Below are 24294 nucleotides of genomic sequence, written 5' to 3' on the forward strand. Positions count from 1 at the left end.
TCATGACCCTGGTAATGGGCCTGCCAAGGGCTGCATTTACACGTCTGTTGAACCTAATACTTCTCTTTTCACTTCCCCGTAATGGAGAGGAGGGCAGGGAGAAGTGTGTTTACCTCTGGCTGTATGCACTGCAGGGCTGTTAATGCAAGCTAATGTTTCTGACAGTCTCAGTGCAGTAGAAGTTACTCTCAAAACCACTAGAAATTTCCACGAGACATCAGCAGAGTGAAATCAGTTCTGTCTTTGTCATACTGACACTGTTGCTCACTCGGTTGTTCTCCATATCTCCTTCCCTCCTGCAGAGAAACTTGCGGAAGCCCAGAGGCGTTTTGCCACCCTGCAGAATGAGCTGCAGTCGTCTCTGGATGCGCAGCGTGAGAGCAATGCGCCAGGTCTGCGGAAACGCAAGACGGTGTTCCACCTGTCCCAGGAGGAACGCTGCAAACACCGCAACATCAAGGACCTACAGCTGGCCTTCTCCGAGTTCTACCTCAGCCTCATCCTACTGCAGAACTACCAGGTTGGTACCCTAAACCCTACACACCACCCCTAGTTACTTCCTCATCCTACTGCAGAACTACCAGGTTGGTACCCTAAACCCTACACACCACCCCTAGGTACTTCCTCATCCGGAGGCAGAACTACCAGGTTGGTACCCTTAACCCTAAACCCTACACACTAGCCCTAGGCAGTTCCTCAACCTCATCCTACTGCAGAACTACCAGGTTGGTACCCTAAACCCTACACACTACCCCTAGGCAGTTCCTCAACCTCAGCCTACTGCAGAACTACCAAGTTGGTAACCTTAACCCTAAACCCTACACACTACCCCTAGATACTACCTCAGTCTCATCCTGATGCTGAACTACCAGGTGAAACAGTCAGCCTATCTACACTCTCTCATCTTTCTGTTTGTTGCTGCAATCAGCATCAAATGTCTCTCTGCATCTTACTACCTCTCCATCCACCTCTCTCTAGTGGTGTGTCTATTTCTTCTCTGTTCCTCTCTTTTATCTCAGCAGTTCAGTTTTTCTCAACCTTTTAGTCGTTGTCTCCTTCTCCCTCTCTGCATCTCTTGCTCAGTTCAGACTTAACCCCACGATTTGTCTTTCTCCCAGAATCTGAACTTCACAGGCTTCCGTAAGATCCTGAAGAAGCATGATAAGATCCTGGAGACTCCCCGTGGGGCTGACTGGCGCGTGGCCCACGTGGAGGTGGCCCCCTTCTACACCTGTAAGAAGATCACCCAGCTCATTTCTGAGACTGAGGTAAGTATGGAACAGAAGCACCTGGCTGTGGAGGTCAAAGCATTGTTTAGGTTGATATTCATTCTCCATCATCTGTTTTAACCACAAAATAGCTAATTCTGGCAAAATCGGATCCCGGTCTTTGACTTTTGCTCTTTAATATGTTGTATTGGATTTGAACTTGTTCCTGGATGAACAGTAGTGACGTGTGTGTTGTGTTTGTCAGGCTGTGGTGACCACAGAGCTGGAGGGAGGGGACCGTCAGAAGGCAATGAAGAGGCTGAGAGTGCCTCCACTGGGGGCAGCACAGGTGAGAGAGACTGACACCACAGGTTTACTAGAGGGTGTATGTTAGTTAGTGTACAATTAACCAATTAGATCATTCCCGCCATAATTCCCTGCATGCGCCAGGATCTCATCAACATAAATGTTGTATGGTAGAGTGACACACTTCCTGCTCTTCATCTCCTTCCTGCTGTGTGTGTATACAGTAGAGGTATGTGACACACACACCCTATTCATCCCCACAGTATTGATCCTGTAAGAGGCTCTCCATACTAGACTGGAAAAAGAGCTTTTCCACAGGGGAGGAGAGAGAGAGAGAGGGCTTCACATCCCCTGTCACATATCCTTCATATTTATAGTTGTATTGATATCAATGTCATGTCCACCCTGAATTATGCCAGATCCAAATGGCTTGTCCAGATTCCTGTGGGATCATTTATATGAAATGTATTTTTAGCACGTACAAAAGTACTTGACGATAACACATGTTAATGTAAGGACACTTCCTATAAGGTGCATTGAACAAGGAACAGGTGAACTGGATTCTGTGAATGGCTTCAGCTTCCCTGGATAGGTGTGTCTATCTGTCAAGCTAAATGAATTAGTAACTGCCTAGTGTGGATCTGCAGCTGTGTGCCTGACAACATTACAGTAGAGCAGAGAAGACTGGCAGTCACACATGCCTAGTAACTGGTAATTGCTCATCTCTGGCATTCTCTGCTTTTCTTTCCTGCAGCCTGCTCTAGCCTGGACTACCTTCCGCGTTGGCCTCTACTGTGGGGTCTTCATCGTCCTCTCTATCTCCTTCATCCTCAGTGGTACATTCACACACAACCATGCTAATAAGGCCTTTTTACTGGGGGATTAACAGATACACAGGAAATGGGGCTTGCCATTAGTGGGGAGCTCAAGTTAGTAGTGCATACTATATTTTATGACAAGACTGTAGCCTCAGATATTTTGATGGAGAATTAGATTATTTAATTGCTATAATTATTTTGCAGGTGCTGTACTCATCCGGTATGAGAACGTGTGGCCTCTGGTGCGTATCTACCGTGGTGGCTTCCTGCTGATCGAGTTCCTCTTCCTGTTGGGCATTAACACGTACGGCTGGCGCCAGGCGGGGGTAAACCACGTGCTCATCTTTGAGCTGAACCCTCGAAGCAACCTCTCCCACCAGCACCTGTTTGAGGTAAGGGAGAGGGGAGAACCAGGGGGTACAAAAGGACAATAACAAGAATCAAGCCAGACAGTACACTGAGACAACTACTGGTAATAATGGAGAGAACAAATTATATTGTGTGACCACCACAGAGAGAATGATAATGTTTGACCACCACAGAGAGAATGATCTAGTGTGACCACCAGAGAGAGAGAATGATCTTGTGTGACCACCACAGAGAGAATGATCTGGTGTGACCACCACAGAGAGAATGATCTAGTGTGACCACCACAGAGAGAATGATCTAGTGTGACCACCACAGAGAGAATGATCTAGTGTGACCACCAGAGAGAGAATGATCTGATGTGACCACCACAGAGAGAATGATATTGTTTGACCACCACAGAGAGAATGATATTGTTTGACCACCACAGAGAGAATGATATTGTTTGACCACCACAGAGAGAATGATATTGTTTGACCACCACAGAGAGAATGATATTGTTTGACCACCACAGAGAGAATGAGCTTGTTTGACCACCACAGAGAGAATGAGCTGGTGTGACCACCAGAGAGAGAATGAGCTGGTGTGACCACCAGAGAGAGAATGAGCTGGTGTGACCACCAGAGAGAGAATGAGCTGGTGTGACCACCAGAGAGAGAATGAGCTGGTGTGACCACCAGAGAGAGAATGAGCTGGTGTGACCACCAGAGAGAGAATGAGCTGGTGTGACCACCAGAGAGAGAATGAGCTGGTGTGACCACCAGAGAGAGAATGAGCTGGTGTGACCACCAGAGAGAGAATGATTGTGTGTGACCACCACAGAGAGAATGATTGTGTGTGACCACCACAGAGAGAATGATTGTGTGTGACCACTACAGAGATAATTATCTGGTGTGACCACCACAGAGAGAATGATCTGGTGTGACCACCACAGAGAGAATGATATTGTTTGACCACCACAGAGAGAATGATCGTGTGTGACCACCACAGAGAGAATGATCTGGTGTGACCACCAGAGAGGGAATGATCTGTTGTGACCACCACACAGAGAGAATGTTTGTGTGTGACCATCACAGAGAGAATGATCTGGTGTGACCACCAGAGAGAGAGAATGATCTAGTGTGACCACCAGAGAGAGAGAATGATCTAGTGTGACCAGCAGAGAGAGAGAATGATCTAGTGTGACCACCAGAGAGAGAGAATGATCTAGTGTGACCACCAGAGAGAGAGAATGATCTAGTGTGACCACCAGAGAGAGAATGATCTAGTGTGACCACCAGAGGGAGAATGATCTAGTGTGACCACCAGAGAGAGAATGATCTAGTGTGACCACCAGAGAGAGAGAATGATCTAGTGTGACCACCAGAGAGAGAATGATCTAGTGTGACCACCAGAGAGAGAGAATGATCTAGTGTGACCACCAGAGAGAGAGAATGATCTAGTGTGACCACCAAAGAGAGGGAATGATCTAGTGTGACCACCAGAGAGAGAGAATGATCTAGTGTGACCACCAGAGAGAGAGAATGATCTAGTGTGACCACCAGAGAGAGAATGATCTAGTGTGACCACCAGAGAGAGAGAATGATCTAGTGTGACCACCAGAGAGAGAATGATCTGGTGTGACCACCAGAGGGAGAATGATCTAGTGTGACCACCAGAGGGAGAATGATCTAGTGTGACCACCAGAGGGAGAATGATCTAGTGTGACCACCAGAGGGAGAGAATGATCTAGTGTGACCACCAGAGGGAGAATGATCTAGTGTGACCACCAGAGAGAGAGAATGATCTAGTGTGACCACCAGAGGGAGAATGATCTAGTGTGACCACCAGAGAGAGAGAATGATCTAGTGTGACCACCAGAGAGAGAGAATGATCTAGTGTGACCACCAGAGAGAGAGAATGATCTAGTGTGACCACCAGAGGGAGAATGATCTAGTGTGACCACCAGAGGGAGAATGATCTAGTGTGACCACCAGAGGGAGAGAATGATCTAGTGTGACCACCTGAGGGAGAATGATCTAGTGTGACCACCAGAGAGAGAGAATGATCTAGTGTGACCACCTGAGGGAGAATGATCTAGTGTGACCACCAGAGAGAGAATGATCTAGTGTGACCACCTGAGGGAGAATGATCTAGTGTGACCACCAGAGAGAGAATGATCTAGTGTGACCACCAGAGAGAGAGAATGATCTAGTGTGACCACCAGAGAGAGAGAATGATCTAGTGTGACCACCAGAGAGAGAGAATGATCTAGTGTGACCACCAGAGAGAGAGAATGATCTAGTGTGACCACCAGAGAGAGAGAATGATCTAGTGTGACCACCAGAGAGAGAATGATCTAGTGTGACCACCAGAGGGAGAATGTCCTGAATAAGGAAAATTAAACATTTCAACAATAATACTAATCTGAAGACATGCACTGAAGACATGTTTTTTTCTGATCATACTGCCAAGGACAAATTATATAAAGTGTTATAAAGGTAGTTGAATAAAAAATCTATTGTGTGTTTGATGGCTTTATCTATTGAATTCTTCCCTAGATTGCAGGGTTCCTGGGGGTGCTGTGGTGTATGAGCATCCTGTCCTGTCTGTACTCTGAGTACACCATGCTGCCCATGCAGGTCAACCCCCTCATCCTCTACGGCTTCATGCTCCTCTTCCTCATCAACCCCTTCAAGACTGGATACTACAAGTCCCGCTTCTGGCTGCTCAAACTGCTGGTGAGCTCCTTCTCCACTGGGACTACTGTATTATAATGATGCAATGATATCAGTACAATGAAACCCGACTCAACTGGTGTTTGTTTGTACAACACTGTATTTGATATCTTTCTCCTACTGTATTGTGTTTTGTTGTATTCAGCTTGTCTTTTACTTGTCTGATGTTTGCTGGCTAGGGGGATTGGGATGGGAGGTAGGAGGATTCAGTGTGTGTGTGAGACAGAGGCCAGTGGGGTGAGGGATAATAGAATGCAGGCGGGTCCCTGGGGATGTGGCGGCTGTGACTGTGCAATCATTACAGGGATGGATCCATCAGTATGCTGCTCCTCCAATCCTCCCCATCCCTTAGTTACCCAGCCCTCCGAGCCATTCCACAGCCCTCTCCAGCTTTGATTGGGCTCCATTGGGGCCTGTGCAGCATCCTAGAGAGCCACACACCCACACTGAACACAGGAACTAACCTGAGGACAAACACATAATGAGAGAACAAATCGAGACAGATTGCCTGGTGTGTTTGTTTACACAATGAATACATTTTGAGGAAGGTTTATCTTCTGTATGTCTATAATTTATGTGTATGGAGATGGTGTGGAGATCAATAATGGCATATATTGCCAGGTAGAAATCTTTCATTAACTCACATACATAACAGGATGAATCAATACTGTTTGACATTTGCAACTGAAACAATCTGGGACTCGGTCAGGCTGCGTAGTGAGGCTGTGTAGCACCCTGGAGGCAAGAGGGGGAGAGTATCATTCCCGTTCACCCACAGTCTCATTCGCAGACCCGTGATAACATGATCCAGTCCCAACAGAAACCATACCCAAAGCACTAGTAAACCCAATCATATTAGGCTATATTAAATCAGACTTCTCCAGGGGCATGGCCATGCAGTTGACCCTGTGCTGCTCCCAGACTGTCATGTTTGTGCATGTGTGGAGTCTCGGATTGAATACTGTGTCAGCAAAAATATCATTTGTCTGCAAATCAAGTCTTATCTTATCCCTCTCTATCTTCAAGCATCAGCTGTCTGAGCAGCTTACCGATCACTGTACCTGTGCACAGACAATCTGTAAATAGCACACCCAACTACCTCATCCCCATATTATTACTTACCCTCTTTCTCTTTTGCACCCCAGTATCTCTACTTGCACCTCATCATCTGCACATCTATCACTCCAGTATTAATGCTAAATTGTAATTATTTTCACCTCTATGGCCTATTTATTGCCTACCTCCCTACTCTTCTACATGTGCACACACTGTACATAGATCTTTATATGTTTCTTTTCTTTTGTGTTTTTGACTGTACGTTTGTCTATGTGTAACTCTGTGTTGTTGTTTTTGTCACATTGTTTTGCTTTGCTTTATCTTGGCCAGGTCGCAGTTGTAAATGAGAAGTTGTCCTCTACTGGCCTACCTGGTTAAATAAAGGTGTAATAAAATAGAAATGGAAAAAAATATGGTCTATTACTTCACCAGCCATTCACAGAATGTGAATCCATATATACCTACCTAAGCAGTACCTCTCAGTGAGGGGCAAACTATTGCTGGTGTGGCAATAGCTCTGTTAAATGAGTGACAGGTTAACACAATCCAGCTAGAGCCTCATTAAGCTTTCCATAGGTATCCAGCAGTCCATTTACTGTAGAGAGATAATAGGACTGCTGGCTGTTGCAGGGCTCATGACCTCAACATGTCCCAGCTCATTTGGAGAGTAGCTTCCTGTTCTGCTCTGCCCTCTCGTCTTCCACTACTCTAATTGAGCAACAAGGCCCGAGGGGGTGCGGTATATAGCCAATATACCACGGCTAAGGGCTGTTCATATGCACAACACAACACGGAGTGCCTGGATACAGTCCTTAACGTGGTATATTGGCAATATACCACAAACCCCTAAGGTGCCTTATTGATATTATAAACTGGTTACCAACATAATTATAGCAGTAAAAATAAATGTTTTGTCATACCAATGGTATACGGTCTGATATACCACGGCTTTCAGCCAATCTGCATTCAGGGATCGATCCATCCAGTTTATAATACCCTGTACATTACAGCCTCATTTGCTGCATGACAATGACCTTCCTCAGTGTTCAAGTCTCTTATACATGGTTGTACCCAGGTCTTTACATGTGTGTCCCTTCTCTTTGGTTATTTGTAATGTCTTAAATGGCTTATTGTGAGACAAGCATGGGAGTTCTAGTGGCATTAGTATGCAGAGGTGTACTGTAGACAGAAGAGCTGTCAATGTTATCTTAACCTCAGACTATTCCAACACACATTGCACCCCTTCAGTGGAAGCATATGTATTTAATCAGATCTCCTGTGTCTTGTATGGGACTACTAACTCTGTCTGTCTGTCTCCCAGTTCCGTGTGTTCACGGCGCCGTTCCACCGCGTGGAGTTTGCAGACTTCTGGCTGGCCGACCAGCTCAACTCTCTGGTGATTGTACTGATGGACCTGGAGTATCTCATCTGCTTCTACAGCTTTGAGCTCAAATGGACCGACCGCAAAGGCCTCCTGCCCATGTTCAACAGTGAGTTAGACCATAACGAGTACCTACCGTTGCTCTGTAAGTGCAGAACTGTCATTTCAGGTATGCAGTGAAGGAACAGCTGAATGTATGTAACCCAAACCTATATATCATGCTGGTTCAGCAGCTCTGTTCAAACTCATCTATAACAGTTTTGTTTAGGAGACATGTACTGAGGTGGAATGGTTTAGCTCTCTCTGACTCCAGTTAATATTCAGTGGGATCTGTCTGTCTGCAAGTCTGACTGTGTCTGTTTGTTTGTCTGGAAAATGAGTTATTAATGGTTCTCCTCAGTAATTTGCAGCCCTCTGCTGTGGCCTGAAAAATCAGCAGCGAGGTAATTGAATGGAAATGTTTGTGTCCAGCAGTGTGACTCTCATGTTGATTAGCTGTCCATTCAGAGAGTCAAATCAAAATGTATTTGTCACAAGGTTCGTAAACATCAGGTGTAGACTAACAGTGAAATGCTTACGGGCCCTTCCCAACAATGCAGAGAGAAAGGAAATAGAGAAATAAACATGTAATAATAAAAGTTAGTAATGATAACTTTGCTATATAAACAGGGTACCAGTACAGAGTGGATGTGCAGGGGTACGAGGTAATTGAGGTAGATATGTACATAGGACTAAAGTGACAGATTTTTTATTCTATTTGATTTATTTCACCTTTAATTAACCAGGTAGGCTAGTTGAGAACAAGTTCTCATTTGCAACTGCGACCTGGCCAAGATAGTAAACAGTAGCAGCAGTGTATGAGCCTGGAGACTTTGACCATTTTTAGGGCCTTCCTCTGACACCGCCTGTTATAGAGGTCTTGGATGGCAGGAAGCTCGGCCCCAGTGATGTAGAGAGTGCTGCTGCTGTGTGTGTACAATGGTGACCCTGGCCGTGACCCCACTCCCTGCAGGTGTCTCAGGGGGATTTAAACACTTTCTAACAGGACAAATATAAACACCCGCTAAATTATTATTATTATGATTGTGATTATTATTATTCTGTGTGTGTGGGAGAAGGAGAGAGGAGAGAGGACAGCACAATGTGGGTGTATGGCAATGAGTCAAAGCACTGGGACTACAGCTAGCTAGTCCACAAATGACCTTGAGCTGTCTCTCAGTGAGTCCAACAAACCCATTCCATTCTAACAGAACAGTTCAAAAGGTCAAGCTATAAGAATGGTTGATACCAAAACCATATACATCAAGAAAATATGGCTGTGTTTGATAAATGTTTGAATGTTTTGGTTGTTAAAGTGTAATTTTCTCCCCCATTCCCACTAGGTGATTACACATGCCACAGTTACTCCTACGGTCTCCGTGCCATCATCCAGTGTCTGCCTGCTTGGTTCCGTTTCGTGCAGTGCCTCCGTCGGTACCGAGACACCAAGCGAGCTTTCCCTCACCTGGTCAACGCTGGCAAATACTCCACCACCTTCTTTGTGGTCACCTTCGCTGCACTCTACAGCACCCACAAAGGTAAGGAGAAACACCTAGCTTTTTGAGCCAGTTGGGCAGGAAGGGGAATGCTGAATGCTGAAGCTCAGATCATCACAAGCTGTATGAACACAATGAAAGCAGAGCTGACCTTGAGTGCAAATGGCTTGCCTGGATTTCTTCTCTGTTTGTCAATGCCTCATAGCATAGACAAGGTTTGAGAGGGAGGGAGGGAGGGAGGGAGGGAGGGAGGGAGGGAGGGAGGGAGGGAGGGAGGGAGGGAGGGAGGGAGGGAGGGAGGGAGGGAGGCTTGTCATTCTCCAGCTCCACAATCAGCCGCTGATTAATCTGGTTCAGAAGTGTTATCACAACAGCATCCCTTCAATATTCTGCCTTTGTGCAATCTCATATCTTGGCTGCATAGATGTTTGTCCAAGTGGATAATTTCAAAGCAGTTTGCTAAGCGGTTTTTGCCATTTCATTATTTATATGCTCGTCCATCGACAGTTATATATTTATTTGTGCAAATGCCAGCTTTTAAACTTCCGCTCAACCTTTGAAAATGTTAAATGTTACTGCACAGCATGATTTTTGCTTCATTTTTCTTTATACATTTAAATCAATGTTTGTGTTTCTTCTGTAAACTGACTCCATTTGGCTGTGAGTTTGGAGGCAGTGAGGAGGTTTTAGGTTCTTAGGAAATTAATCCATTAAGGCTTTTTCCTCCTACCGTCAGTCGGTCCATTCCTCTAGTCTTCAGCCCTGTGGACCCTGGACTAATGAGCCCTCTTCATTTCATATGCTGTGTGAAGACCTGTTTCATCCCCCCCTTTTTAACAGAGAGGTAGAGTCGGGGGGCGTTAAGTGAGTAGGGATGGAGGGAATATCCAGACTACCATACCCACTTAACCCGCAGTCTTTCAACTGCGTTGGCATGGCTACCAAATTGAGATTTACAAAACGTGTATGCACAGGCTTTCCATACATATCTGAAGTATGTTCTTCATAGTCATTAGAATCTAAAAGAGATGCATATGGGTTAGACTGTTAAAAATAGGAAAATACTTATCAAATTGTCCAGTCCATTGCTCTTTATTGTTGCTAGACTCTCTACTCTCTAGTCTGTGTCACAGTATACAGTATATGTTGGTATGTCTGCTGTATGGGCCAATCGACTGAAGTCTAGCCAGATGTGAATGTGGAGGTGAGGTGCATCTTGGCCACAGAGTTTGACAGTTCTGTTGTGACATACAGTAGATGGGATAGATAAATGAGGCCTGGACCCAGTGGACCAGAGCCTAGCACCTAAATTACAGAGCATCTGTTTCATAAGCAGAACAGAGCACTGCACAGCACACATGATGATCATCGCTCAGTATTGGATCGTGTTCATGCCGGGCACAGCGGTAGTAAATCAGCATAAGAAATGTTGGCAGGGCTCCCAGGTTGTGTATGGATATATCACCTTCATTATACATCCACAAAGTAGTGCTCTGATGCTGCCTCATGACCCCATTGATTCTAGTATTACACCAATACCACGGAGAATTGTGCTATATTCACATTACAATAAATGTAAAATAATGCAAAAGGGACTCAATGCAGAGGGTAAAATGTACCCTCCTACTAGGTGTTAGTATGTACCCTCCTACTAGGTTATAGTATGTACCCTCCTACGATATATTAAAGGAGTTGGATTAATTTGAATGCAGGTTAAAGACTGAAGTTGTGCAGATCCAGTTTTGACAGTCCTGTGAATAGACGATTACAGTAGAAATAATCTACAATTAAATCAAAGACTGATGCTGTGTATGTTGTCCCAGCGGATGTTCCTGGAAATGTAGGAAAAGGACAAAGGGATTTCCTGACTTTAGAGTTTAGAGTCCCCAGAACCACAGGATATTGAGCCTGACAGTATGGTAAAATACTTTATTCAGGATCAATATGGCATCTGCTCTTGTACAGTAGTAGCTTAATTAAAATAAAACATTTTATTTGACACTTGCTTCGTAAACAAAAGGTGTAGACTAACAGTGAAATGCTTACTTACAGGCCCTTCCCAACAATGCAGAGAAAAAAAATAGAGAAATAATAGAAAAGTAGAGCAAGTAATAATAAAAGTAATAATAAATACACAATGAGTAAAGATAACTTGGCTACATACACAGGATACAAGATTCAAGTCCCTGTGCAGGGGTACGAGGTAATTGAGGTAGATATGTACATATAACTAGGACTAAAGTGACAGATAATAAACAGTAGCAGCGGCGTATGTGATGAAACAAAGTTAGTGCAAAAAAGGTCAATGCAGATAGTCCGGACAGCTATTTGGTTAACTATTTAACTGACTATTTAGCTGTGTTATGGCTTGAGGGTATTTTTATTTATTTCACCTTTATTTAACCAGGCAGGCTAGTTCAAAACAAGTTCTCATTTACAACTGGGTAGAAGCTGTTCAGGATCCTGTTGGTTCCAGAGTAGACTTGGTGCGTCGGTACCGCTTGCCGGGCAGTAGCAGAGAGAACTATGACTTGGGTGGCTGGAGTCTTTGACAATTTTTGGGTCCTTCCTCTGACACCACCTAGCATAGGTCCTGGATGGTAGGGAGTGGCCCCAGTGATGTACTGTACGCACTACCTTCTGTAGCACCTTGCGGTCGGATGCCAAGCAGTTGCCATACACAGCGGTGATACAGACAGTCAAGATGCTCTCAATGGTGTAGCTGTAGAACTTTTATAGGATCTGAGGGCCCATGCCAAATCTTTTCAGCCTCCTGAGAGGGAAGAGGCATTGCTGTGCCTTCTTTACATCTGTGTTGGTGTGTGTGGACAATGATAGATACTTAGCTGGTCAACACATGCTCTGAGTACGCGTCCTGGTAATCCGTCTGGCCCCGCGGCCTTGTGAATGTTGACCTGTTTAAAGTTCTTACTCACCTCGGTTATGGAGAGCGTGATCACACAGTCGCCCGGAACAGCTGATGCTTTCATGCATGGTTCAGTGTTGGTTGCCTCGAAGAGAGCATAGAAGGCATTTAGCTCGTCTGGTAGGTTCGCGTCACTGGGCAGGTCATGGCTGGGTTTCACTTTGTAATAATCATTTGTAAGCCCTGCCTCATCCGATGAGTGTCGGAGCTGGTGTAGTAGGAATCAATCTAAGACCTATATTGATGCTTTGCCTGTTTAATGGTTGGAATATGTACGTACAGTCACTCTGGGGACGACGTCGTCGATGCACTTATTAATGAAGCCGGTGACTGATGTGGTATACTCCTCAATGCCATCGGATGAATCCCAGAACACATTCCAGTCTGCTCTAGCGAAACAATCCTGTAGTTTAGCATCCACTTCATCGGACCACTTCCGTATTGAGCGCGTCACTGGTACTTCCTGTTTGAGTTTTTGCTTGTAAGCAGGAATCAGGAGGATATAATTATGGTCAGATTTGCCAAATGGAGTGCGAGGGAGAGCTTTGTATGCGTTTCTGTGGAGTAGAGGTGATCTAGAGATGTTTTGCCTCTTGTTGCACATGTGACAAGAAATTAGCTAAAATAGATTTCAGTTTTCCTGCATCAAAATTATAGGCCACTAGGAGTGCCGCCTCTGGATTAGCATTTTCTGATTTACTTATGACCTTTTACTTTTGCCTCTTTGAAGTAGAAATCTTCATCCAAATCGAGGTTATTAATCGCTGTTCTGATGTCCAGATACTCTTAACAGCCATAGGAAACAATGGTGGAAACATTATGTACAACAACATTTAATTAAGATCAGCGCAAAAAAAACACAAAATAGCAGAATTGGTCTGGTGGGGAAGACAATGATTGGCCGATAGAGTGTGGGTGGGACAATGGATCATCAGGTAGAAGACATGGACTAGGTGAGAGACAGAGGGAAAATGTTCCTAAGACTTAAAAATATATTAATATAAAAAAAGTGTTAATGCTATAGAGGAATAATAGACCGTCTGTGTAGGTGAGAGTAAAACGACAATGAAGATGAAAGAAAAAGTTGAACTGATCATCAGATATAAGAGGAGAAAGGAGAGCAGAGAGCAGGGAGGGAGGGAGGGAGGGAGGGCAGCAGTGGAAGAGGGGAAGAGGATGGACTTGCTCAAGGAGAGTGAGCTGTAATAACCTTCCTGCGGCGAAACACATCTCTGGCAGATGCTGCTGGAATAGAGATGAGACCCAGGGCCAGGCCATGGCTTGCTGACTGAGAAGGATTTTGTTGTCTATGGACACACGGAGCTGCCAGAACCACTGCATAGGAAAGAGCTCAACGTTCTAACACTCCCCTAACCAATTAATAGGGTCATGATACCCACTGAACTCTGCCTCAACCCTGTTACAACAACACTATCTCTCTGAGACATGCTGCCTATTATGATCAAGCATCATATTCAGTTGTAGGTGGTGTTGAGATATAACTACCGGTATCTGTAATGTAAATCCATATCCATAGAAATTATACTCCACCCAGGCAGGTACTAATATATATAACACAGACTCACTATCTCACTACCAATCAGCCGTGTGAATTCAACTCGAGGCCACTTTCCCTGAGTCAATAACCTTTGTTTGTCTTGCTAGGTCTCAGTGTCTGATTGGATAGGCTCTGTGAGGAGAGGGGGGTGGTGAAAGTGATGGGGCAGGCAGGTAATAGATTCTTTATCACCTGAACAGCAGTACAAGACATCCCAGGCAGGCAGCACCGCAGCAGATAACAACCCAGAGACAGATGATTGCTTTTCCCGGGTTCCCAGGTGCTTATTAAAACCTTCAATGGGAGGCCTGTCCTGAGCCTGTCATGGCAACATCCCACTCTTAAATGTCTTTTAACCGCTTAGGCTCCTGCTAAACACAAACATTTAGTGAGCGTGACAGAAGCAAGTGACCGCCGTTGTCCTCTATTTAGCTCCAGATCAATGACTAGCCACCCACACTAGATATCAGTCCTACAGAGCCCTTGAGGCCAACCAGAAAGGCTTAGTGATGGACGAGTGGTATCTTATGTGATCATATTCAACGTTTTTTGATTTCAGATCTATCATATCAAATGAAGTGAAATTGTATTGGTCGCATACACAGCAGATGTTATCGCAGGTGCAGCTAAATGCTTGTGTTTCTAGCTACAACAGTGCAGTAATACCTAGCAATAATACTATTTAAATAAACAATGCAAACATAATCCAGATATTTTTTCAATACATTTCAGTACGCGCAATGTTACGGACTGGAATATGTATATATATAGGTCGAAAGCCACGCGTCCCCCGAAACACAACCCAACTAAGCCGCACTGCTTCTTATCACAGCGTGCATCCAACCGGAAGCCAGCCATGTGTTGGAGGAAACACCGTGCACCTGGCGACCTTGGCTAGCGCGCACTGCGCCGGCCCACCATATATTCCAGTCCGTAACATTGCGCGTACTGAAATGTATTGAAAAAATATCTGGATTATGTTTGCATTGTTTATTTAAATGGTATTATTGCTAGGTATATATATATATATATAATCAATCTACACACAATGCGCCCCATAATGACAAAGCGAAAACAGTTTTTAAGAAATGTTTGCACGCCTCCCGGGTGGCGCAGTGGTCTAGGGCATCTAGGGCACTGCATCGCAGCGCTAGCTGTGCCACCAGAGACTCTGGGTTCGCGCCCACGCTCTGTTGCAGCTGGCTGCGACCGGGAGGTCCATGGGGCAACGCACAATTGGCCTAGTGTCGTCCGGGTTAGGGAGGGTTTGGCTGGTAGGGATATCCTTGTCTCATCGCGAACCAGCGACTCCTGTGGTGGGCCGGGCGCAGTGCGCGCTAGCCAAGGTCGCCGGGTGCACGGTGTTTCCTCCAACACATGGCTGGCTTCCGGTTGGATGCACGCTGTGATGAGAAGCAGTGCGGCTTAGTTGGGTTGTGTTTCGGAGGACGCGTGGCTTTCGACCTTCGTCTCTCCCCAGCCGTACGGGAGTTGTAGCGATGAGACAAGATAGTAATTACTAACAATTGGATACCATGAATTTGGGGGCAAAAGAAAATAAATATATATTTTTTAGAAGAACAAAAACAGAAATGCAGAATTACATAAGTATTCAGACCCTTTTCTATGAGGTCAAGTGCATCCTGTTTCCGTTGATCATACTTGACATGTTTCTACAACTTGATTGGAGTCCACCTGTGGTACATTCAATTGATTGGACATGATTTGGAAAGGCACACCTGTCTATATAAGGTCCCACAGTTGACAGTGCATGTCAGAGCAAAAACCGTGCCATGGATTGTGTCGAGGATACCAAAACATTTCTGCAGCATTGAAGGTCCCCAAGAACACAGTGGCCTCCATCATTCATAAATGGAAGAAGTTTGGAAATACCAAGACTCTTCCTAGGGCTGGCCGCCCGGCCAAACAGAGCAATCTGGGGAGAAGGGCGTTGGTCAGAGAGGTGACCAAGAACCTGATGGTCACTCTGGCAAAGCTCAAGAGTTCCTCTGTGGAGATAGGAGAAGCTTCCAGAAGGACAACCATCTCTGCAGCACTCCACTAACCAGGCCTTTATGGTAGAGTGGCCAGATGGAAGCCACTCGTCAGTAAAAGGCACATAACAGCCCGCTTGGAGTTTGCCAAAAGCCCCCTAAAGAACTCTCAGACCATTAGAAACAAGATTCTCTGGTCTGATGAAACCAATGGTCTGATGAAACCAAATATTTGGCCTGAATGCCAAGCGTCACGTCTGGAGGGAACCTGGCACCATCCCTACGGTGAAGCATCGTGGTGGCAGCATCATGCTGTGTGGATGTTTTTCAGCGACAGGGACTGGGACACTAGTCAGGGTGGAGGGAAAGATGAACGGAGCGAAGTACAGAGAGATCCTTAATGAAAACCTGCTCCAGAACATTCAGAATGTTCAGGGGTGAAGGTTCACCTTCCTACAGGACAATGACCCTAAGCACACAGCCAAGACAAAGCAGGAGTGGCTTCTGGGCAAGTCTCTGAATGTCCTTCAGTGGCCCAGCCAGATCCCGGACTTGATCCCGATCAAACATCTCTGGAGAGACCTGAAAATAGCTGTGCAGCGACGATCCCCATACAACCTGAGAGAGCTTGAGAGGATCTGCAGAGAAGAATGGGAGAAACTCCCTAAGTACAGGTGTGCCAAGCTTGTAGCGTCATAACCAATAAGACTTGAGTCTGTAATCGCTGCCAAATGTGATTCAACAAAGTACTGAGTGAAGGGTCTGAATACTTATGTAAATGTGATATTTCCAGGTTTTTATTATTATAAATTACAAACATTTATAAAAATCTGTTTTCTCTTTGTCATTTTGCTTTGTCATTTCTCAGTTTCCCAGCTTTGAGGCACCTGTACAATCTATCTGTATCTGTAATTGTTTGTTGATGCAGTAGTTTGGTGGTGTTAGGATGCTCCAGTTTTCCTTCATTCTGGATTTACACATTTTGGGACACAAGTTTGTCCTGCAAACTTGAATGAGTATGTAATGTATAATGTATGTAATCCCTATTGCCTGCTGTGAACATATCAAAAGTACTTTTTTAAGGGAGACGTAAAACATTTAAGCTTGAGGGATAAACCTCATCAGGAAATATTTCTCATATTAGTAATACTGGGTTAATGCGGGGACACGGTACTAGATGAGGTAGCCTGATGCAGAACCCACTGTAGGGTGAGAGCAGGGCTAGAGGGACCAATGTAATTCTCTGTGAAAAATGTACCCTGTTACTTTCCTGGCGCCCTGGTGGCAGTATGTGGGAGGCATAGACCATGACGGATGGCACTGTCCCTGTCTCAGCCCTGCTGGAGTCTGTGTGTGGTCAGGTCAGACTGTGTATCTAACCAGTCTGTCAGCGCACACACAACCATGCATGCACACACTGTAGCGTCGTCTCTTGGACCAACACGCTCCGAGACAGCTTCTACCACCAAGCCATAGGACTGCTAAATAGCCATAAGACTGCTAAATAGTTAATTAAATGGTTACCCAGGCTATCTGAATTGACCTTATTTTGTACTGACTCTATGCACACTCACAAGACTATATATACACACTGTATGTACACACCCTCACGCACACTAGACTGTCACTCACCACAAAACCAACACACATTCACATACACTACATATGAACACAAACACATAACACACACACAGGTATACAGACACAACACACACACACACACACCTGCTGTTACTTACTGGTCATATTCCTTCATGGGGAAAAATAACAATACAACAGACTATTCTAAGACGCACAGTAGCCTTACCCAGGGGATTCACCATAGTCATTTTCAGTTCAGTCAGAACTCTCCACCTGGGTAAAGGAGGCTGGTGTGAATAGTTGGGTGTGAATAGTTGTCATAAGAGTGGTTGCGTCACATTGCGTAACGTGTCTTCCAGGCCTGGGTGTCCTGTTGGTGTGTGAGTCTCTGTGTCAGGCCACACTGTTCTGTCACAGCGGGGGGGCAGGCAGATCAGACTAGAATACCTCAGTCATCAATAATCCCCCAGGCATTCAGGCTGTTGCTGGAGCAGCATGGGAGTCTGGCCCAGTCAAAATACACAGCTATGATACAGGGAAATCAACATGACACTACTGCCGAGCTGGTTACCACTACACATTCTAACTGGCATGACGTCAAGATGAAATTAGAACATAATAAATATACTTTTTATTAGTAGTGAATTGCCAAACTGAAGGACATATCAACATGTTGTTTCAAGAGCCTCTGAATAGTATACTAAGAATTAGCATGACATGTTCCATCCATGGTATCCTGTCTCAGTAAATGTAGTACTTATGGTAGAAGTTCTCCCTCTGGTGGGGATAGTGAAGACCAGAGACGAACATTTATGAACCAGCTGCTGTCTCTGTCCGCAGTTCAAAGCAGGCAACGTATGTGTTCTTCTTAATTATCAAGGTATAATGCACACAGATTGGGCAAAATGTATTTATTTATTTGATTTCACTACCGGTATACAGACGAATGATGGACTCATTGCTTTGTGTTTGTGCTTCACAGAACAAAAGCATTCCGATGCAGACATGTTCTTCTACCTGCTGATGGTGTTCTCAGCCGTCAGCTCCCTGTACACACTGATCTGGGACCTGAAGATGGACTGGGGCCTGTTTGACCGTGGAGCAGGGGAGAACACCTTCCTTAGGGAGGAGATTGTCTACCCACAGAAAGTGAGCATCACACACACATAACCTGCATGAACACACACAGCACGGCACACACACACTCGTCCTCTGACCTGACTTCGCCATTATATTTTACAGGCGTACTACTACTGTGCCATCATAGAGGACGTGATCCTGCGTTTTGCCTGGACCATCCAGATCTCCCTCACCACCATGACCAACATCCCCTCTGTGGGAGACATCGTGGCCACCGTTCTGGCTCCTCTAGAGGTGTTCAGGTGGGTTACAGTATCACAGAGCTGGACAGACTACTTCTCTCTCTGTCTCTCTGCCCTCTCTTTCTCTCTCTCTCTCTGCTCATTATGTTATACCTCATTCTGTATCCACACACAGGCGTTTTGTCTGGAACTTCTTCCGTCTGGAGAATGAGCACCTGAATAACTGTGGTGAGTTCCGTGCCGTGAGGGACATCTCGGTGGCTCCGCTGAACGCTGACGACCAGACGCTGCTGGAGCAGATGATGGACCAGGAGGACGGAGTCAGGAACCGTCAGGGCAAGAAGAGCTGGAAACGCAGCTACAGCCTGTCCCTGCGGCGCCCCCTGCTGTCCTCTCAGTAAGAACCTCCTCACACACGCACAGACACACACACACACCAAAAATACACATAACTTACGGCCACATGGCCAGGAATCGGTATATGTTAGCCTTGTGTTTGTCTGACAGTATCCATGTGTCTATTCCTTCTCTCATCCAGATCATCCAAGAAGGACACCAAGGTGTTGATTGAGGACACGGATGATGAGGCCTTCAGCTGAGCCCAAAGCACCAGCTCTACAACCCCAGTGATCACTCCATCACAGAGCTGCCTCACACACCACACACACACACACACACACACACACACACACACACACACACACACACACACATACACATATACACACACACACACACACACACACACACACACAGGCACACACACACATACACATACACAGGCAGACACAGGTAGACACACAGGCAGACACAGGTAGACACAGGCAGACACAGGTAGACACGCAGGCAGACACAGGTAGACACGCAGGCAGACACAGGTAGACACAGGTAGACACGCAGGAAGACACAGATAAACACGCAGGCAGACACAGATAGACACGCAGGCAGACACAGATAGACAGGTAGGCAGACACAGATAGACAGGTAGGCAGACACAGGTAGACAGGTAGACAGGCAGGCAGACACAGATAGACAGGCAGGCAGACACAGGTAGACAGGACAGAGGCAGGCAGGCAGACACAGGTAGACAGGTAGACACGCAGGCAGACACAGGTAGACACGCAGGCAGACACGCAGGCAGACACAGGTAGACACGCAGGCAGACACAGGTAGACACGCAGGCAGACACAGGTAGACACGCAGGCAGACACAGGTAGACACGCAGGCAGACACAAACATACACACTAATACATATAGACATACAAAGAAACACACAATAATTCAGTGACACACAAACAGATTAATTTATTCAAGCACAATCTCAGTATATGATATTGGTATAGATGAGATGGGATTACACACACACACACAGTTTTGAGTTCTTCAGACAAAGAGGGATACACACAGGAACATATTTGGAAAACCCACCAAGCACTGGGATTTTCCTATGAGTACTTACATTTTTTAACAGACTTTATGTTGATACTTTTTTGTTTGTATATTTGTTTTTGTAGTTTTTTGCCATTTTTGGAGATGTATTAGAGAACAAACGACTGTTTACATGCATTTATTATATTAGGATGAACAGGGAGAAGAAATATTTATCAAAAAGACTAATAATAATAACAAGCCTGAGCATGGACTCTGGATCGCAACATTTACCACAGCATGTCAACAACATCAACTGGTTTCAACCTGTTGCTTCTTTTTCTACTCCACTTACTGGGTTGATTTTGTTTATTGAGTTGTAATAATAAAGTCAGTGTAAAACCCTGGCGGCACTTGCAGGAAAAGTGCATTTCATACAAACAAACAAAAACAACTTGTACAAAAATATAATTTAAACATATTTTAGTCTGTGAAAGTTGCTTTGTATATTTGTTCATGTGCACTATTATGTACTCCATGTATTATTTAGAAGAATGAGAATAGCTCAAGCATCTGTGCAATGATATGTATGTGTTTCTCAATGGTGGGAATGTTGAATTAGACTTGTGCCATGTTTTCTAAAAGCTACTGTTTCCGTAGAAGACTAAGAACATTTCAGGTGGCTCATTCTCCCTCTCATGTAAACTTTTCCCACAGATCAGTTAGCCAGCCCATGTTACAACTTCAAAGTTTTGCAAAAACAAACAAGTCAATTATCTAATTGGCTTAGTTCAAGTGCCCTACATGTTCATAACTGTACATTGCTTTTCTGCTAAAGCGTTATTTTAATGAATGTTGTTCACTGGCGTAGCATCAATCATCTAGCTAGCCTAAGAAGAATAGTCTGTTTGTTCTACTGAGATGTCTGAGAGTCTCGTGCATTTCTCTACCCTTTTAAGAATACTATCCCATTCTCTCTTTTTATTGCTCAACAACTAAAACAGCACTGTGACCATTTTCGATTGCAGTGTTTTCTACTGATTGTGTGGGGCACTTTGTATTTTCTCTGTTGTTCTACTTTCTCAGAAGCAGTGGAGCGAGATCAGCTGACAGTGATCAGGGTTTTCCACTGGGGTTCCTCTGACTGTAATACCGCCAAGTAGATCATGTGGCATCTTCACAGGATATTGATTTCATCTGCTGAGATGGGTTTTCCATGGGAGGGATGCCCTGGCTAAACAGGAGATCCTCATCTGTCATGTCTGCTAGCACTTTCACTATCCAAATAACAGTCCACACCCTGATCTGCCATTCTTCCTCTGAAATATCTACGAACTTTACAACAAAGCTACTGCATCACCTCTTTTGAATATAGAATGCATGCGTCATGTACAGTATCATAGGCCCTGGGACTCTGCGTGTGTCAGGGTTTTTGGTGGTAGGGTTTGTCAGGCCTGTTGACTAGAAAAGGGACCAAGTGAGCGAGTCGTATACCTGCTGTGTCAAGTGATCTTTAATCCTGGAAAAACTATGCTGTGAAACAGTAGTTCTCAGATCAGATAGCCGTGATTAAATAGGCCCGTCCTCCTTGGGTTGTAGGGCCTGCAGTATTTACTCTGTTGTTTAGGACTGGGTTAGCTCACAGTTTCAAGTCTCAGTGCCCAAAAATGATGTTGAAGGTGAAGTTGATTTATCAATTATCAACTCATTCTACAGTACATGTCTGTTTCTCATGCTTTTATGGCAATGCACTCATCAACACAACTCATGATTTTGCTTTAATATATGTTGTTCCTTGATTAACATTGGTACTTTTTATTACTTGGTTTCGCCAAGAAAAAGAACCCCATGGAAATTGTTCAACTGGCATCCATTGTTAGCGCTCTTTTTGTTTGTTCATTTTGCTACATGCATGCTTTACTTATATCATTTTCAAGCACAATCTATCAGCTGTAACTTTGAAGCGGGTAAGCCCCTTATCGTGGACCTCATGGCTTTTCAAGGGAAGGATAAGTGTGTGTTGTTGACTGCTTTCTCCCCACTCATTGTGTGTGACAGCCTCTCTCTTTCACCCTGGGGCTCAACTGTGTTTACACAATGCAGTAGTTGATGTACAGTGTTGATGTGTCGATCAATCAGCATGAGCTTGTCTTGCCTTTCTCTTAGCTTTTCTTTATTATTTAGACTGTTGACGCGTCTAATGAGAAATGACAGTTGGGGTCCCAGCACAAAATATTTGTTTAAATTGCAAAGTTCATAGGCTACAAAATGTTGTAAATGTGTAATAGCACCATCAACAACAAGAAATACACACAATGTCGTGTGCCTTTGTGATAGATTTCTTCCATTACTGTGGTGATGATGCACTTAGACATATGGCAATTATGGCTGTGCAATGAAGTCTGGTAGTGATAGAAACCACTATCACAAAACACACAATTCAATTATCTAACTACTGATTGTGTCCTCTTTGTTGGAATAGTTGCTTCCACTTTCTTTCCACACTCACTACAAACATGGAACAGGCTAGTCAACCAGTCTTTCCACCAAAGAGCACACTGCTGCAAGGTCGCCTTTGGCATTTCAGTCCTTTTGAAGTGATAGAGAGCTCTTCTACCCCCCAAAACACACACAGATACACACACTCTGTTTAATCTAGTCTAAAACTTTAACACTGTCCTCTTTTGTCAGAGACCACAAACGTCTCCCTCCCACCTTTAATGAGATTGTTTAAGTATCACTCTGACAATTGTCTTGCCTGCATGCTGCTTTTGTTTTCCATTGTACATATCTGAATGATTGTTTTAATTATCTGGAGAATACTGATTATTCTAGCTGTACTGTTCTTCCTTGATTACATACATTGTTTTTCATTTAGCTTTAGAACAAGCAGTATTCCAGGTGTTGAGGAGCATTTTGATTGTTCACAATCCTGCATTCTTTAAGTGTAAAACCTGTTGAATTGTGTTTGTTAAAAAAAAAGAAGAGAAAAAGTAGAAAGTGAACCTGGATTGTGATTGGCTGTATCTCGTTGGTGTTTCCATATTTTTTCCTGGCTCCCTCATCCTCAGGGTTTGCGTCCAGGGCTACTGGAGGGAGGGGACTATGGGTTGACAACCCTCAGTCAAGCGAGTGATGACACTAACAAGATACTAATGGTTTCCTAAGATGGAAGCATTCTAATGCATATGACTGCTTAGCAGTTATTCACTCATTTATGTACAACTGAGCCATTTTTAATGTCAAGATATGGTTAGAAAGTGATAACCCTTTGACATTGAGGGTTACTTTGTAAAGGTTTTTTCTAAGACCTGAATCATACGCAAGCCCTGACATCACATTTTCTCATGAGTAATACCTCTCAATGATTTGCTGATTTTACTGCTTGCTAAATCCCATGTTATGTGCTTGATGTCTCTGCATATTTACTTCCTTCTTGATGTTGTTGTACCCTTTCTAAAGTAGAAGACTAATGGTGTCTATAGTAACTACATGGATGTACTTTAAACGCGTTATGAAAACTGATAAAAAGATGAGTTATGTGGTTGTGTTTTAAAAAGACAAGAAAGGAAATGTCTTACAATAGCCCTTTTACAGAGTAGATTGTAAATGTTGAGTGTATAACGCTGTACTATGATGGTTTTAACGATGGTCTCATTTGTATTTCTGTATACACTTTGGTGATCCTGTCACATCTGGGTTTTATAAACCACGCATATTTTTTTAAACTGTCGCCCTGGCTCTGGCTTTTTTATTTTGTCCATTCCATAATAAAAATAGTGTTGTCTGTACCGAGATTTCCTAATGTTGAACATACATACATACATATGTTAGGAATTTTGTTGGCAAATTCTTTGGAATGAGAAGAAAAGCCACAATGTTGCACTTCCAAGTTCTGCAGCCCAACACAATCAAGAACACTAATTATATGGGGGAGGTGTTGCTGTATATACAGTACCAGTCAAAGGTTTAGACACACCTAATTTTTCTTTATTTTTTACCATTTTCTACATTGTAGAATAATGAAGGCACCAGAACTATGAAATAACACATATGGACTCATGTAGTAAACAAAAGTGTAAAAATTAAAATAGATTTTAGATTCTTCAAAGTAGCCACCCTTTGCCTTGACACTCTTTGTTATTCTCTCAACCAGCT

The 24294-nt window shown here is 44.3% G+C and overlaps 1 protein-coding gene across 2 annotated transcripts in view; it reads left to right on the forward strand.

Annotated features, from left to right (window-relative positions):
* The window catches only part of LOC112251026 (xenotropic and polytropic retrovirus receptor 1 homolog), an 85095-nt gene extending 65605 nt beyond the window's left edge, over nucleotides 1-19490 (forward strand). For both annotated transcript variants that reach the window (XM_024421652.2, XM_024421650.2), the window contains exons 4-15: nucleotides 303-520; nucleotides 1119-1268; nucleotides 1474-1557; nucleotides 2269-2350; nucleotides 2537-2724; nucleotides 5239-5418; nucleotides 7793-7961; nucleotides 9235-9429; nucleotides 18429-18595; nucleotides 18689-18828; nucleotides 18944-19165; nucleotides 19307-19490. In XM_024421652.2, coding sequence (XP_024277420.1) covers nucleotides 303-520; nucleotides 1119-1268; nucleotides 1474-1557; nucleotides 2269-2350; nucleotides 2537-2724; nucleotides 5239-5418; nucleotides 7793-7961; nucleotides 9235-9429; nucleotides 18429-18595; nucleotides 18689-18828; nucleotides 18944-19165; nucleotides 19307-19367 — 1856 coding nt within the window. In that variant the 3' untranslated portion in view covers nucleotides 19368-19490. The remainder of the gene's footprint in view (nucleotides 1-302; nucleotides 521-1118; nucleotides 1269-1473; nucleotides 1558-2268; nucleotides 2351-2536; nucleotides 2725-5238; nucleotides 5419-7792; nucleotides 7962-9234; nucleotides 9430-18428; nucleotides 18596-18688; nucleotides 18829-18943; nucleotides 19166-19306) is intronic.
* The last annotated feature ends 4804 nt before the right edge of the window (nucleotides 19491-24294 follow it).

The sequence above is a fragment of the Oncorhynchus tshawytscha genome, linkage group LG05, assembly GCF_018296145.1.
Source record: "Oncorhynchus tshawytscha isolate Ot180627B linkage group LG05, Otsh_v2.0, whole genome shotgun sequence".
Lineage (NCBI taxonomy): Eukaryota > Metazoa > Chordata > Actinopteri > Salmoniformes > Salmonidae > Oncorhynchus > Oncorhynchus tshawytscha.